The 18,260-nt window shown below is 40.9% G+C and overlaps 1 protein-coding gene across 6 annotated transcripts in view; it reads right to left on the bottom strand.

The window, feature by feature from the left end:
- The window catches only part of tcf3a (transcription factor 3a), a 44,064-nt gene extending 36,350 nt beyond the window's left edge, over nt 1–7,714 (bottom strand). For 2 of the 6 annotated variants that reach the window (XM_014140982.2, XM_014140978.2), the window contains exons 1-3: nt 7,258–7,714; nt 1,382–1,476; nt 600–672 (exon numbers count right to left, since the gene is read on the bottom strand). In XM_014140982.2, coding sequence (XP_013996457.1) covers nt 600–672; nt 1,382–1,435 — 127 coding nt within the window. In that variant the 5' untranslated portion in view covers nt 1,436–1,476; nt 7,258–7,714. The remainder of the gene's footprint in view (nt 1–599; nt 673–1,381; nt 1,477–7,257) is intronic. The other 4 variants (XM_014140976.2, XM_014140979.2, XM_014140981.2 and 1 more) reach the window with 4 other exon arrangements.
- Between the last annotated feature and the right edge of the window lie 10,546 nt (nt 7,715–18,260).

Consider the following 18,260-nt stretch of genomic DNA (forward strand, 5'->3'; position numbering starts at 1 on the left):
TTTGACAGTGTATTGTGTAGATCATTGACACACACAAAAAGAACAAAGACAATTCAATCTATTTCTCACCTTGTAACAACAAATTAGAAAAAAGCCAAGGGGTGTGAATACTTTCTGAAGGCATTGTACATGTTGGTTGTTTTGCTCTGCGACCCCCACAAGCATCATGTGACTCATCTGAAGTCGGTACCGCCAATCTGCTAACTTCTGTCTGAACGGTTTGGCGAACAAACTATTATGACCCCTGTATGGAAAGGTGAGTCTCTCACAAACATGTCGGTTGTTCTGCTCTAGAACGCCCACACGCCTCAGCTGAAGGTAGCTCGGTACCAGTTAAAAAAACTAATTCATTACTTACAGATAAGTAGAGGAAACGTAGACGTTGACCAATTTTGATCATATTGGTTACATATGAAGAACATCCCAGTTATAACGCTGCTGTATGATCACCGAGGTCACCTGAAGACCATTTTGACTGAAATGATTAAATGCTTGTACCACCCCCCTAGGCTTTATAAACATTTTTTTTAAATGGGAGCCGCAAACCGTCACTGGATATTTACTTTATTTTTGTATTAAAACCAAAGGGCTAGTCTTACCAGTGCCTCCGAACTGGCTGCTGGCTAGAGTGGTGGGCCTGTTCTTCCCATTCAACACCGGCGGTGCAAACATCTGAAACGTAGACAGACACGGTCAAAAACATTAAACCAGAGATGGGGTCAACAACAAAAACGTACATGTTGTCATACCTGTGGTATACGGTCTGATATACCATGGCTTTCAGCATTCAGGGCTCTAACCACCCAGTTTATAATAACTGTTATATTACACCTCTGATGTTACATTGTTTGGTGCTAGGTGCCAATTTAACCTATCCGATAGAAGGATTTAGTCATTCTCAGTTACAACAAACTCCAGCAGCTGTCAACTGTGGGAAGCAATCTAAACATGCCAAGCTTGGGCTGACTCATTGATGCGAGTGACTCACAACAACTGCCCAATGACAACACAGACTGATTGATACCATTCTATTCTTCCATTTATGTACCAATCCATTATCTCAAATAATACAACAAAGCCCATGCACTCAAGTGCTCCACAACTTTCCTTTGTTATAGTAACAAGACAACATTTTAATTCAAACGGATCTTTGGCATGTCTATCTTGATGTGTGTAGAGAAACACTGTCTTGTTAAGACAATAAAAAGCATAGGTTGAAGCAATTCAGTTTTGCTGCCCATCCCTTCATAAGAGATTACATATACTTGACTACGAACAACCTATTACTTTATTTAAGGAAGTGTTCTGAACAAAGATTGTAGCATTATGGTCTAAGATACTCAAAGATATTGTAGGGCTGTTGACAGCCAAGATCTCTTACCGCGCTGAAATCCAGCAGGTCGCTGAGCTCCTTGTCTGTCCCCACTGTAGCCATTCTCTGCTGCTGTTCCTTAGGCCCTCAGTCTCAGCAACTGACTAGGGAGAGGGGAGAGGGCTGTCATTTTGTGGGATAAATCTGGATTAAGGTACAAATAGTTGAAATGGACAGAAAACAAGAATCACAGTGTGACAAAAGTGTGAAGTCAAATTCTACTCGATTGATTCTTGTGTAAAGATACATGTTCTGCTTCATGATTCAAATCCACCAAAAAAAGTTGCTTATACTGACATCAATATTCCTCTTAACTAACAATTATCTTGATTGCAACCACTCGTTTTACTGTGTGGTTGGTTAGACCTCTATTTGAAATGGATACACCACATTACAATGTCCCTTGGCAGAACATTACTTCACATTTGGGAGCGCATGTAGGAGGTGTTTCGTGATAAGAGACCTTGTCTGAGACCTGAAGACTCAAGTTTGCTCCCTGAGCAAACAAGGGGCTCCCATAAATAGGCTTTAGCCCAGTGGGCTAAAACGGTCTTTATGCGAAGGTGCATCTGGTCTGTTTGATAACCAGTCGGCCACATTAAATGCATAGAGCAGAGTAACTCATTACGTCATGATGGAAATATCAGCAGCATTGAGTCATCGTGATGTCACACACATCCTTCAATGGTCACAAAGGGGATAGCATGGCACAAACATAGCATTTACATTTTAGTCATTTAGCAGACTCTTATCCAGAGCATCTTAGTTAGTGCATTCATCTTAAGATAGCTAGGTGGGACAACCACCTAGCTATCTAGCCTGCTAGTTATTTCACTGCTACCAGAGTTATCCTCCCGTTATTGAATTAGATGCTGTAAATATTTCCCATTCATTTAAGATTGTGGCCTGCAGATTTGTGCTACATAGCTCAATCTATAAAACAGGAATCCCTTTTGAGGTACAGAAACTACTGACAAACTTACACTCTGAGATGAACTACTACAGCATTGCTTCAATCATTGGGTAATACAGGTTGAGAGCCTTAATTAAATCTAGTGTTACATGAATTCTGAGTTCTCCCTGTCCTAGCCCACATCAGACACACTAAGTGGAGTATAACTTCTGATTACACCACAATGCCAATACTCGACTTTGTCCTCCATGCTGGCTGCCTTGGCAACCTCAGAAACTAACCTGTTGGAAGAGAATTTCTCACCAACAAGACAGCATCAAAGGCTATTACATATGGTATGAAATGTCACACCAGTAACCCCAGATACTTAGGGAAAAAACAAACCTAGTTATTTTCTGTTTCACAACCTTTTCCTGTTTGTACCTGATGAACACAACAGTCTTAAGTGCCTTTCTCATAAACTTCAGACAGAGTTTCCAAGGTACATGTGACAAGACATCAATGTAGAGATCAAAAACTATGATTTGGGGGATTTATACAACAATTAATCCAAAGATTGACATATCTGACATGTATCTAATACAACAATTGAGAAATAATGAATCAGTTGGCATGTCCATGACATCTTGGGGCGGCAGGTAGCCTAGTGGTTAGAGCGTTGGACTAGTAACCGAAAGGTTGCATGTTCAAATCCCAGAGCTGACAAGGTACATATCTGTCGCTCTGCCCCTGAACAGGCAGTTAACCCACTGTTCCTAGGCCGTCATTGAAAATAATAATTTGTTCTTAACTGACTTGCCTAGTTAAATAAAGGTAAAATAAAAAATAAATAAAGATCTTGGCCTTACCTCCTTTATCTGCAAGTTCTACAAAGCAAACATTGGTGTCATATGACCGCTTTCTCTCACTATGAGTTGTATTTTGATTTAAATAATTTTCTGAATATTGAAAACACCATTTTTGATTTGGCACATTTTGCAACGTATTGCTTTACATAATATACTCTACGGGCATATCAAAGTTCCAGAGTGGGATCTCTGCTACTTTTAGCATTATGATCCAGTTTGTAAGCATTACCAACAGAGTGAATGTGAAAATGGATTCAAAATGGTTGCCCTCAGCTGGTGATTTGCAGGATGTGCAATGATGCAGGTAAAAGGAGGGCTGTGATGGGTTACATTGCCTACTATGCCAATTTTTCTGTATAAAATGGGCGGTTACTTGAAAACTGGCAGAGATCTCACTCTGGAACTTTGATATGCCTGTAGTAGAGTATATTATATTCAACAATATATAGAAAAATCTACCAAATAAACCAGTTTTTTTTTTTTATATATGCATATTTATATTTGTCCATATTCATAAATGAATGTAAGGAAATTCTTGAAATCAATATACGACTCATATTTCAGAGCAAGTGGAGCAAAGCGTCATACGACACCAATTTGTGCCTTGTAGCACTTATAGATGAACCATTATGGAGTCTTAAAGGAGGCCTGGGAAAGGTCAAAATGTAACAACCTCCTGAGACCCTGCTACCCATTTTTGTCATCTCTTATGGGACGTGTTTTTGGTCCGTATCTCTAAGGCCGTACATGCCGCTGCGTTAGGTCCTGTTGTACCTTTGAGAGGACATTCTGGGCTTTTAATATAATAATAAACACCATTTAGCGGAGAGTGACTTAGTCATGCATGAATTTTTACTTAACCTATGGATAGTCCCGGGGGATCGAACCTACTATCCTGATGTTACAAACGTCATGCTCTACCAACTGAGCTACAGAGGACTACAATATAACCCTGATAAAACAAATAATCTGGTCCTTCAAAATGGCTACCATTACAATTGGCACATTTTATGTAAGTGTGTATAATTGTGTAATTATATTTTTGTGAGTTTGATATTGAAATTGTTTCTAATAAGTAAATATCTCAGGAACAGTTTGTTGAGAGCAGTGTAATATTTTTTATATTAAATAAGAGCTTGTTAATACATGTCCTCTGTAGTGGACATCAGGATGCGGCCAACAGGTTTAAAAAATAATAATAATTAAACCTACTGTCCCCATTTAGTTAAATGTTAGAAGTGTCATATTTACTATTAGAGTCCTAATGGCCACTGCTCTTCTTTTGTTGTGGTTTGGTGAGGATTCACCCTGTAGTAACTTAAGGTTTAGGCTACCAAATCTGTGTTACATAATCAACCTACACCATCATCGAAGTTATGAACAGCTCAGGCGTTGACAAGCACTGGGTTCTGGTTGTGTGTGAATGGATTGATAGATTTCAGACATATCAATAGAGCAAGAATGAGTGACCAATGTGTGCCTTCCCTCAGGCAGGCAGCAACTCATGGCCAAGGGCCAACACACAGTGAGGTGCAAAGAACATGAGGGGCCACATACAAAACTCAGTTTGGGATCCTTATAAAATGTTTAACTAGTGGCTGTGGGCAATGTTATCACAAATAGGGTATAAGTACCCTACTAGGGACAGATCGAAATGTACTGGGGGGAGAGGTGGTCCAAAATAGGGGAGGGTAGTGTGTTTTTCCCCTGGTTTACATTCACTCTTCAGCTCATATAATACAGCGGACACCTAAGCATGCAATGTCCTGATACATTTACTACTCAAATCTCTGACAGCTGAAATGTGAAGTGAACAATTATTGTTTTAGGTAAGTAGGCTATAAATCAAATGCTACACATTGAAATACAAGTAATAGTGTTTTTGTAAATGTGTTATAGGCTGTTAAGGACACATTAATGTGGCTCATTTGGCCAATATCCCTTGTTTATTGATGGTGCTGGCTGTGCCAGGTCAGAACTGAACGCATACGGATGTCTGGTTCAGTTTGCAAAATGTCCAGTAAATTTAAAATCTTCCTCGTCTTGCTGTCCGGTGCCAAATTTTCTATAACAGCACATTGTTTTTATGAAGAATCTGTCGCCAATTGGATTGAAACCTAGTTAGTGCACTAGTCTAGTGTCACTTTGATTATGCTGCACATCATGGTTCACCAGCAGCCCCAAGCATCTAAACAATAAGATACCAGCCAAACAAGCTTGTAGGAATTGTACTTAAACTCCCCCTTCATACTCATTTGGAGGTTGAGCATTATTTAAAAAAAATGTTTATCCATCTCTGTAATTGTATTCATGTAAAAAATAAATAATTGAGACCACAATGAAAATAAGTGTGACTTTATTGTGCAATCCCGGTGCCTTGAAAAAATCTTTAAAATCAATCCAAACTGTGCAGTGGCCAATTGATGAATGGAAAGAGATAGTTACAAAACACCAAAAAGTTGAATGACATTCAGAGATTGTCAAGCCAAGTCTTCTATACTGGGTAAGCCTACAAGGTAGGGATGGATGTATTTTCTGTTTGGTTGAGATTGACACAATCTATTTATTGGGATGTTGAAAAACCAAACCACAATATTGAAGCGCCCGATGTCTGTATGCTTTGTTTATTGGTTGTGTGGTGCATTGAGAAACCTGTTGGCGGAAAATATCATTAGAAATATTGCATCAAAATATTGATAATCTGAATTCCCCATAGCTGATCATTTTCTACAGCCTGCTCTGATCGTAGTTTAATGAAACAGGCAGGGAGAGTGAGCTCTTCTGTGGACCCCCAACCTTCTGGCCTGTAACCCTGTGTGGCATCGACTTCGACCACTTTTGGTTGTTAACATTATTTTGAGTTAATGGGGGGGGGGGGGGGGTCAATTTCGCTGTAGAAAGGGGACAGTAATGTGAAAATATTTTTTACACTGGGAGGAAGAAAAAAAATTAAAATATGTATTACACCTTGAGTTGGACCAGCCCTTCCTCACCAGTAAATGTCATCTGCCCCTTAGAATAACAATCATTATGTTTTTAAGGGACATTACTATAGTATATGGAGCACACTGAAGCATGCATTTCTATTGAAGATTAATGTATTATGATCTTGTTGATTGGTTCAGAAAGTCAAGTTGCAACAGATTTAACAGTTGCCTGAGATTTCTCTGGATGTCCCATTCCCAAATCTTCTGGCCCTCTACTTCGGAGAATGTAAATAGTTTTTGCGGATTGTGACGGAATCCCCAGAGTGCAGGTTTTACCATAACAACGAACGCGTTATGTCAACACAGACTATTTGGTCAAATTATTGTTAAATTCGTGCTTTTTAGACTGGTGAGAAACCGGTTTTTAAGTAGCTTTCGAATACACTTAAAACAAAGAGTCATGCCCTGGAAAAGTTTGTGATGAAGGCTAGAACAAAGGAGTAAGCGTCGCTCACTTTGGGTATGAAACTCAACGGACCTATGATGAAAAAACGTAGTAAGAATTTCAGAACCGTGCGTAAAATATTTTCACATATGTGATTTTTTTTTTTATGTTCAAGGGGTTCAGCACGGGGGGGGGGGGGGGGGATTTCCTGCCAAATGCGAAATAAACAGTGGAAAAATATTGAGCACATAACTGGGAATTGAGAGAAATTTGAACATTTACTTCATAATACACATAAGACGTACAACATCAAACAACCTATTTGACCCATACATTTGAGACAAGCGTGCATTTCTGGTCGCAACTTTCCTCTGCACCACGAAGTTTCTCTAAATATTTAAAAGTTTTGAACCTTCTAAAAAATTATGTGGCTTGTTATTCAATAAAATATTAATACAGGCGTGGCAATAGTATCACTGCGAGAATTTTGCCGTTCGAACGGGCATGTTAGGTTACTTTTAAACTTTACAATGTTGCGCAAAGTGAACAAAGAAGTATTTTCCCACAAGGCTGTAAGTACTGCCCAACTGCTGCACGCTCGCTCCCATTACTCAGGCCGGACAAAAACTCAACACCCCGCTTTCTCCGCCCGTGCTACTCACACAACACAATTATTTGCTAAAGTTGCTCAATGCCCCTGCAAAACCATAATATAATTCACAAATGTACAGCGTGTGATGAGGTATATTTACCTTTCAGTAACCTCTATTCAATTATGTGGCATCCAACGGGAAAAAATGAACGCTTGGAGTAGAGAGAAAAACATAAAGTTGGGGATAGATTCCCTCTCCGTACTCCGGACTGTAGACGAAGACCGAACGACGATATCGTGTGTTCTACCAAACCCTTGGTTCGTTATACAGTCCACGTCACGAAAATGAAACAATGTTTGCAAATAGATTCATAACTCTTGTGATATATCATGCGATTATTTTAGTTGCTACAATTGTAACCATTTCATCTTCCGAGTAGACATTTTAACAGCCTCCACATTGTCGGTTCCAAAAGAGTATCCCTCCGCGGCGTACGAGAACGTTAAATGACCAGCGGTGTCCTATTTCAAACGCCCTACAACCAGACACACATTTTTGATAACCATCCTGTAACAATTTTATATGGAGACCAACTCAAATACTGTACAGCATCAGTGTAATTGTCGTTGCATTAATATGTCTTTTTTTTTATCGCAAGCCATGAGAACTACGTTGATTTGCGGAAGGAGACCTCGGAAAACTGAAGAGTGACAGACCAGAAACAGTGCGAGATGGAATGATAATAGGCTACCGCAGACGCACAACCAATGGTATGCCACGAAAATCTGATTGACAGCAAGAAGGTCCAAATATATATCGAGAGTATTCGTTGGACCTGCCTCCAATGTTACCCCATCAAGTATCAGCCAAGGACAGCGTTTGATTAATGTTTTTAACAGCAACAACGGTGCATAAATGGATGATGCAGTTATTGATGAAGACTATTATTCAACTTGAAAACTATTGCAAAATATGCATCCTCATATTAGGTACAACAACAAGCAACACATATATATTTCTACAGGGCTTATACAATTCAGCCGAAGAATTCTGTAAAAATAAAAATTATAACATAAACCTTAGGTAATGTTCTGTTCAGATTAGTAGTCTCCTAATTAATTGAATCTATTATAGGTATAGTTTGATGTACAAACCTATCCTATACTTTAGTGAAATATTATTGTGGAGGTAGGGACATAACATCTATGATATAAGATTACATGGATACAGATTGTCAACATTTAATTAACAATCATAATCTAGCCTACCGGTATTCTTATTTTCTTTTGCACACAATTATTTGAGGAGGCAGATCAGGGTTAGGATCGCTGCTTTTCTTGTGTGTGTGTGTGTGTGCGTGTGTGAGCATGTGTGTGTGCGTGCGTGTCACTGAAAGCAGCGGTCGACAAATGGCTCCACCTCAATGGCGTGAAAGTGTGGTTGAAGGTTTTAAAAGTACAGGCTGCAGCAGCATTTGGCTTTTACATCGAACCTTTGTGAAAACAGCTTGTGAGCTCAGGAGTCTTATGCATCAGCAGAGAAAAGAACACAGTATTTTTCCTTTCTGCAACCACATCTTGACCTGACATTCAGAGAGAGGACTAACCATGCCTAGTAGCCCTAGCTTATGACTTAGTAGACTCTGAGAGGTGAAGAATTAGTGGACAAGACCAGGGACCACAGTAAGACTGTATAGCGTGGGGGGTGGGGAAACTATATGGCCAGCAACATACTGTATACCATGTGTTATAAAGAACAGGAGGGAGGGAGGGAGGGAGATAGAGAGCGAACGAGCAACAGAGAGGGAGAAAAAGGGGAGACCACTTAAATTGAAGAATTTTTTATGTGCCAAGGAGTACATATCACAGGGAAAGGTGTTTAACAGTTATATTACTGTGATGAGTTATTAATTAATATAGAATATTCTGGGCTATCATCCTCTATTTGGGATGAGGATGAGACTTTTGTGACTGACAAATTTCAATTTTAATATTTTTTCTTTGAAGTGTGTCTTCACAACCTTTTTCAAAGGCTATATTCTGACCCCATTTGTATCATTGAGACTTAAGTCACTATAAGCCCACGATGATAAACCCACTAATGGTGTTGGCCGTTTGCTTAAACCCAAGACCCCTGTCAATATTATTTGTGTCCATCAGTAGTCAAAGGAGTTAGAAGTTTGGATGATTGTAGCGTGCCCTCCACAGCGGGAAGTAGTCCATAATTAATTGCCTGAATGAACCAAGTTGAGGTGGGGTCGGGCACTAAGTAGCCTAACTAACAGCTGGGTCCGACATGAAGTGTGTATAGTATAGTGTGTGTGTGTGTGTGTTTAAAAAAGGAGAGAGAGAGAGCCTGGTTTTTCCCTTTGGTTTGTAGAGGCAAGGACATGTGATACAGACTTAGGACTCGGCACCTGGTCCTTGTGAAATGAGTCTTTTGGTGGTAAAATAAACAAACACAGCATGTGTCTGCGGCTCATATAGTGTGTCTGTGTGTTTCAAGATAATTCAAAAAAGGTATTGAGTTGAACTGCAGTACCAGTCAGAAGTTTGGACACACCTACTCATTCAAGGGTTTTTCTTTATTTTTACTATTTTCTACATTGTAGAATAATAGTGAACACATCAAAACTATAAAAGAACACATATCCTGTAGTAACCAAAAAAGTGCTAAACATCAAAATATATTTTAGATTTTACATTCTTCAAAGTATACAACCTGGAGTTGTGTTTTCGGTCATTGTCCTGTTAAAAAATAAATGATAGTTCCATTAAGCGCAAAGCAGATGGGATGGCGTATTGCTGCAGAATGTTGTGGTAGCCATGCTGGTTAAGTGGGCCTTGAATTATAAATAAATCACTGACAGTGTCACCAGTAAAACACCCTCACACCATCACACCTCTTCCTCCATGCTTCACGATGGGAACCACACACGTTCACCTACTCTGTCGCACAAAGACACAGTGGTTGATTTGTTTAACACTTTTTTAGTTACTACATGATTCCATATGTTTTATTTCATAGTTTTCATGACTTCACTATTATTTTACAATGTAGAAATGAGTAGGTGTGTCCAAACTTTTGACTGGTACTGTACATCTGCGCCAGGCTTCATGGGAACTCAGAGCCTACCACACGTGTGGCTTCACAGACCCACAATGAGATGTTCACCTCGTTTCATTTTATTTTATTTATTTTATTTCACCTTTATTTAACCAGGTAGGCAAGTTGAGAACAAGTTCTCATTTACAACTGCGACCTGGCCAAGATAAAGCAAAGCAGTTCGACTCATACAACAACACAGAGTTACACATGGTATAAACAAACATACAGTCAATAATACAGTTGAAAAGGTCTATGTACAGTGTGTGCAAATGAGGTAAGCTAAAGCAGGTAAGGCAATAAATAGGCCATAGTGGCGAAGTAATTACAATATAGCAATTACACACTGGAGTGATAGATGTGCAGAAGATGAATGTGCAAGTAGAGATACTGGGGTGCAAAGGAGCTAAATAAATAAATAAATAAATACAGTATTGGGATGAGGTAGTTGGATGGGCTATGTACATGTGCAGTGATCTGTGAGCTGCTCTGACAGCTGGTGCTTAAAGTTAGTGAGGGAGATATGAGTCTCCAGCTTCAGTGATTTTTGCAATTCGTTCCAGTCATTGGCAGCAGAGAACTGGAAGGAAAGGCGGCCAAATTGGCTTTGGGGGTGACTAGTGAAATATACCTGTTGGAGCCCGTGCTACGGGTGGGTGCTGCAATGGTGACCAGTGAGCTGAGATAATGCGGGGCTTTACCTAGCAAAGACTTGTAGATGACCTGGAGCCAGTGGATTTGGCGACGAGTATGAAGCGAGGGCCAGCCAACGAGAGTGTACAGGTCGCAGTGGTGGGTAATATATGGGGCTTTGGTGACAAAACAGATGACACTGTGATAGACTGCATCCAATTTGTTGAGTAGAGTGTTGGAGGCTATTTTATAAATTTTTATTTATTTATTTATTTCACCTTTATTTAACCAGGTAGGCAAGTTGAGAACAAGTTCTCATTTACAATTGCGACCTGGCCAATATAAAGCAAGCAGTTTGACACATACAACAACACAGAGTTACACATGGAGTAAAACAAACATACAGTCAATAATATAGTAGAAAAATAAGTCTATATACAAAGTGAACAAATGAGGTGAGATACAGTGAGGGACAAAAGTATTTGATCCCCTGCTGATTTTGTACGTTTGCCCACTGACAAAGAAATGATCAGTCTATAATTTTAATGGTAGGTTTATTTGAACAGTGAGAGACGTTATAGAGATGTTATAAATTGATTTGCATTTTAATGAGGGAAATAAGTATTTGACCCCCTCTCAATCAGAAAGATTTCTGGCTCCCAGGTGTCTTTTATACAGGTAACGAGCTGAGATTAGGAGCACACTCTTAAAGGGAGTGCTCCTAATCTCAGTTTGTTACCTGTATAAAAGACACCTGTCCACAGAAGCAATCAATCAATCAGATTCCAAACTCTCCACCATGGCCAAGACCAAAGAGCTCTCCAAGGATGTCAGGGACAAGATTGTAGACCTACACAAGGCTGGAATGGGCTACAAGACCATGGCCAAGCAGCTTGGCGAGAAGGTGACAACAGTTGGTGCGATTATTCGCAAATGGAAGAAACACAAAAGAACTGTCAATCTCCCTCAGCCTGGGGCTCCATGCAAGATCTCACCTCGTGGAGTTGCAATGATCATGAGAACGGTGAGGAATCAGCCCAGAACTACTCGGGAGGATCTTGTCAATGATCTCAAGGCAGCTGGGACCATAGTCACCAAGAAAACAATTGGTAACACACTATGCCGCGAAGGACTGAAATCCTGCAGCGCCCGCAAGGTCCCCCTGCTCAAGAAATCACATATACATGTCCGTCTGAAGTTTGCCAATGAACATCTGAATGATTCAGAGGACAACTGGGTGAAAGTGTTGTGGTCAGATGAGACCAAAATGGAGCTCTTTGGCATCAACTCAACTCGCCGTGTTTGGAGGAGGAGGAATGCTGCCCATGACCCCAAGAACGCCATCCCCACCGTCAAACATGGAGGTGGAAACATTATGCTTTGGGGGTGTTTTTCTGCTAAGGGGACAGGACAACTTCACCGCATCAAAGGGACGATGGACGGGGCCATGTACCGTCAAATCTGGGGTGAGAACCTCCTTCCAGGGCATTGAAAATGGGTCGTGGATGGGTATTCCAGCATGACAATGACCCAAAACACACGGCCAAGGCAACAAAGGAGTGGCTCAAGAAGAAGCACAATAAGGTCCTGGAGTGGCCTAGCCAGTCTCCAGACCTTAATCCCATAGAAAATCTGTGGAGGGAGCTGAAGGTTTGAGTTGCCAAACGTCAGCCTCGAAACCTTAATGACTTGGAGAAGATCTGCAAAGAGGAGTGGGACAAAATCCCTCCTGAGATGTGTGCATATCTGGTGGCCAACTACAAGAAACGTCTGACCTCTGTGATTACCAACAAGGGTTTTGCCACCAAGTACTAAGTCATGTTTTGCAGAGGAGTCAAATACTTATTTCCCTCATTAAAATGCAAATCATTTTAGAACATTTTTGACATGCGTTTTTCTGGATTTTTTTGTTGTTATTCTGTCTCTCACTGTTCAAATAAACCTACCATTAAAATTATAGACTGATCATTTCTTTGTCAGTGGGCAAACGTACAAAATCAGCAGGGGATCAAATACTTTTTTCCCTCACTGTAAGGGAGGTAAGGCAAAAAAGGCAAAGTAAATACAATATAGCAAGTAAAACACTGGAATGGTAGATTTGCAGTGGAAAAGTGCAAAGTAGAAATAGAAATAATGGGGTGCAAAGGAGCAAAATAAATAAATAAATAAATACAGTAGGGTAAGAGGTAGTTGTTTGGGCTAAATTATAGATGGGCTATGTACAGGTGCAGTGATCTGTGAGCTGCTCTGACAGCTGGTGCTTAAAGCTAGTGAGGGAAATGAGTGTTTCCAGTTTCAGAGATTTTTGTAGTTTGTTCCAATCATTGGCAGCAGAGAACTGGAAGGAGAGACGGCCAAAGGAGGAATTGGCTTTGGGGGTGACCAGAGAGATATACCTGCTGGAGCGTGTGCTACAGGTGGGTGCTGCTATGGTGACCACCGAGCTGAGATAAGGGGGAACTTTACCTAGCAGGGTCTTGTAGATGACCTGGAGCCAGTGGGTTTGGCGACGAGTATGAAGTGAGGGCCAACCAACGAGAGCGTACAGGTCGCAGTGGTGGGTAGTATATGGGGCTTTGGTGACAAAACGGATGGCACTGTGATAGACTGTATCCAATTTATTGAGTAGGGTGTTGGAGGCTATTTTGTAAATGACATCGCCGAAGTCGAGGATCGGTAGGATGGTCAGTTTTACGAGGGTATGTTTGGCAGCATGAGTGAAAGATGCTTTGTTGCGAAATAGGAAGCCGATTCTAGATTTAACTTTGGATTGGAGATGTTTGATGTGAGTCTGGAAGGAGAGTTTACATTCTAACCAGACACCTAGGTATTTGTAGTTGTCCACATATTCTAAGTCAGAACTGTCCAGAGTAGTGATGCTGGACGGACGGGCAGGTTCAGGCAGCGATCGTTTGAATAGCATGCATTTAGTTTTACTTGTATTTAAGAGCAGTTGGAGGCCACGGAAGGAGAGTTGTATGGCATTGAAGCTCGTCTGGAGGGTAGTTAACACAGTGTCCAAAGAAGGGCCAGAAGTATACAGAATGGTGTCGTCTGCGTAGAGGTGGATCAGAGACTCACCAGCAGTCTGGTGAGTTTTACCTCCTGACTACTGTGCTGATGTTGTAATGATCTGTATTGTTATGCTGATTCGAAGTTGATGTTAGCGCTGTTAAACATTTTCAGATATATTTGCCTCCCCTTACAGCTATGAGCAGTTAATGACAAAAGGTTATCATGTCCCAGATTTACTAGACTGTGGGAAGGTCTTACCACTTCTTCTGTAAAAACGTGAAAGATTGTTTTTATGTAAGTAGAGCAATATTTGCACTGCAGCAACATTGTACTGTGGTATGGTTTACCTATAGGCCTACGCAAAGGTACGAAAAGCTATTTTGAGCATGGAACCCCATCTTCCTAACCCTAAAACACCCTCTTCTCCACCTACGCTTTCACTGGGCTCCCTCTCTCTACACTCACAACTCTCTTCTCTCCGTGGTAGGCCCCGGTGCAGCCACCCACGCATCAGGTACAGTGTGCACAACCTGGGGCTTCCTGAAACGTGACTATGGTTTCCTGTTTCCTGTAACAAAACACAAAATACTCCCAGTAGTGCAAATCTAGGACCAGCCCGTCGTAATCACTGCTAGAATCAGTTATTATGAAAAACAAAGCAAAAAACATATCTTAGATCAGTGCATAAGGGCAATTTAATTTTAAAGCAACAAGATGACCTCTATGATGATGTTTGTAAAGAGGTGTTGTTACCATAAGATGCAAGAGAACAACAGAGAGATATAGAGAGAGATAGGTGGGAGGGTGAAGGCTAAGTAAGGAGAGAGAGTGATACAGTATATTGTGTGAGCGATGGGCAGGGAGGGAGAGAGAATTAGGGGTGTCAAGGGAGCATTGAAACAACAATAACAGCAGTGTGTCTGCCCATGTGTGAAGTTACTGCTTGCCAAAAATATCAAAATAACATCCTTCGTGCTCCACGACACATATGCTGCCACTGCAAACCCCCCTGCCTAGGGTACCTCACGTTCTCTTTTTCTCTCCCTCTCTATCTCAACGGGGGTCAAAAGCATCACCGTTAACCAGCATGCATCTCTCTTGCTCCCCGTGGCGAGCATGGCTAGCGCCACGCTGTGTATTTGGTGATGATGTGCGTTAGTCACTGTTAAACAACAACCACACCCATCCCTCTCTGACAGAGACATTCTGTCATGACAATAAATCAAAGCATTAATCTACTTTTCATTCATCCATCTAAGCATTCATTCACTCATTCATGATGGACCCCCATTAACCTTTCCTGTTTACACAGAACGTGAATAGAGGTGCAATATACCTCTCTACTCTTCTCCATCTCTTTTTTTACTAGTCTTTTTCTCACCTTCCCCTCCCCCTTTCTTGCAGATTGGAATTCATTAGCAATCAAAGAGCCACTGACGAACGCAGGATCTTAATTACCCTCTCATTTGCATATTTGCATATTAATCACTGCAGACTTTGCTGTTTTACTGCCGCAGTGTCTTAGAGTCCCCCCAATCTCCCTCACAGCCCCCCACCTCTCCAAGCTCTAGACCTGCCCCCCACCACACCCAAACGTGCATACACACACAAAGACATATACAAAAACCGGCACACACACACACTGCTACAATCTGAGCTCTCGAAGCTTTAGACTTATCCCCTACAACCTCAACACAAGCATACACACACACACCCCAGTGGAGGCTGGTGGGAGGAGCTATAGGAGGATGGGCTCATTGTAATGGCTGGAATGGAATAAATGGAACGGAGTCAAACACATCAAACATATGGAAACCACATGTATGATTCTGTTCCATTTCAACCATTACAATGAGCCCGTCCTCCTATAGCTCCTCCCACCAGCCTCCACTGACACACGCACACACACACAAACACATAACCAGAATATTATTAATGCAGCACATAGCTAAGGTAGGCTGTGGGGAATTTGTTGAACCTGACATGCCTTTGCTTCTCATGACTGTACTAAAGTGGCCTTTGAGGAAATATGATGAATTTGTTTCTAGACCAGAGGTGTCAAACTCATTTTGCCCTGGGGGCCACATTCAGTCTTCAACAAGGTCCGGAGGTCCGCACTGAAATGTTATATTTCCTCGCCGTCAAAATGGAACAAAAGATAGTAATCTATCCATCGTTTTTGGAATTTTCTATACTCCCTGACTGTTTAGCTTTAATTTCTGTGATTATTAGTGAGCTGGACAGTCAAGGAACTGTATACATGTAGTCCCATTAGCATTTTTACAGTTTCAACTTGGCTTTAGTGATTTTAAGGTATGTTGAGTTAATTCCCCCTCAAAGTATAAATATATATATTTTTTTTATTCAAACCACCCATGGGCTGTATGTTTGACACCCCTGTTTTAGACACTAATCTAAGGTCAGATTTGCAGTTTTCCCCTCTTGGTAAACTGGTCCTATATCTGTGCCTGAGGGATAATTCTACCCTGAGCGCCTCTGATGATGCCTATGAATTTCTATACTGCCCCCTAGTGGTGTCATGAGTGTAATGCTTCCAGAAGAGAACAATAAGAGTCCCGTGTTTCGTTGTGACAACACATACCATTTATTGACAATTATGACTTACAAAGACAAAGCTTTTGACGGTTTTGCCGTGGGAAAAACCATTCCTAGTTTTTAAACGTTACTTAGAAGAAATACACAAAATGAACCAAAGAAAGCAGTGAAAGGCCCTCAACCCCCCCAGGACACAGAAATGCACTTATTTCAATGGCATATCCATACCATGCTGTGTGTATGTGTGTATGTATGTATGTATGTATGTATGTATGTATGTATGTATGTATGTATGTATGTTTTATATATATATTTAGTACCAGTCAAAAGTTTGGACACCTACTCATTCAAGTTTTTTTGTTGTATTTTTACTATTTTCTACATAATAGGGAAGACAACAAAACTATGAAATAACATATATGGAATCATGTAGTAACCATAAAAGTGGTAAACAAATCAAAATATATTTTATATTTGAGATTCTTCAAAGTAGCCACTCTTTGCCTTGATGACAGCTTTGCACACTCTTGGCATTCTCTCAACCAGTTTCATGAGGTAGTCACCAGAAAGCATTTCAACTAACAGGTGTGCCTTGTTAAGTCACTTTGTGGAATTTCTTTCCTTCTTAATGCATTTGAGCCAATCAGTTGTGTTGTGACAAGGTAAGGGTGGTATACAGAAAATGGTATTTTACCAAATAGGGCTAAGACCATATTATGACAAGAACAGCTCAAATAAGGAAAGAGAAACAACAGTCCATCATTACTTTAAGACATGAAGGTCAGTCAATCTGGAACACTAAGAACTTTGAACGTTTCTTCAAGAACAGACGCAAAAACCATCAAGCGCTATGATGAATCTGGCTCTCATGAGGACCACCACAGGAAAGGAAGACCCAGAGTTACCTCTGCTGCAGAGGATAAGTTCATTAGTTACCAGCCTCAGATTGCAGCCCAAATAAATGCTTCACAGAGTTCAAGTAACAGACATCTCAACTTCAACTATTCAGAGGAGTCTGCGTGAATCAGGCCTTCATGGTTGAATTGCTACAAAGAAACCCCTACTAAATGACACCAATAAGAAGAAGAGACTTGTTTGGGCCAAGAAACACGAGCAATGGACATTAAACCGGTGGAAATCTGTCCTTTGGTCTGATGAGTCAAAATTAAAGATTTCTGGTTCCAACCGCCGTGTCTTTGTGAGACGCAAAGTAGGTGAACGGATGATCTCTGCATGTGTGGTTCCCACCATGAAGCATGGAGGAGGAGGTGTTATGGTGTGCTTTGCTGGTGACACTGTCAGTGATTTATTTAGAATTCAAGGCACACTTAACCAGCATGGCTACCACAGCCTTCTGCAGCGATACTCCATCCCATCTGGTTTGCGCTTAGTGGGACTATCATTTGTTTTTCAACAGGACAATGACCCAACACACCTCCAGGCTGTGTAAGGGCTATTTAACCAAGGAGAGTGATGGAGTGCTGCATCAGATGACCTGGCCTCCACAATCACCCGACCTCAACCCAATTGAGATGGTTTGGGATGTGTTGGACCGCAGAGTGAAGGAAATGCAGGCAATAAGTGCTCAGCATATGTGGGAACTCTTTCAAGACTGTTGGAAAAGCATTCCTCCCGAAGCTGGTTGAGAGAGAATGCCAAGAGCATGCAAAGCAGTCATCAAGGCAAAGGGTGGCTACTTTGAAGAATCTCAAATATAAATAATTGGATTCTTTTAACACTTTTTTGGTTACTACATGATTCCATATGGTGTTATTTCATAGTTGATGTTTTAATTATTATACAATGAGGAAAATAGCAAAGAAAGAAAAACCCTTGAATGACTAGATGTGTCC

Source organism: Salmo salar, chromosome ssa14 (assembly GCF_905237065.1).
Source record: "Salmo salar chromosome ssa14, Ssal_v3.1, whole genome shotgun sequence".
NCBI classification, from domain to species: domain Eukaryota; kingdom Metazoa; phylum Chordata; class Actinopteri; order Salmoniformes; family Salmonidae; genus Salmo; species Salmo salar.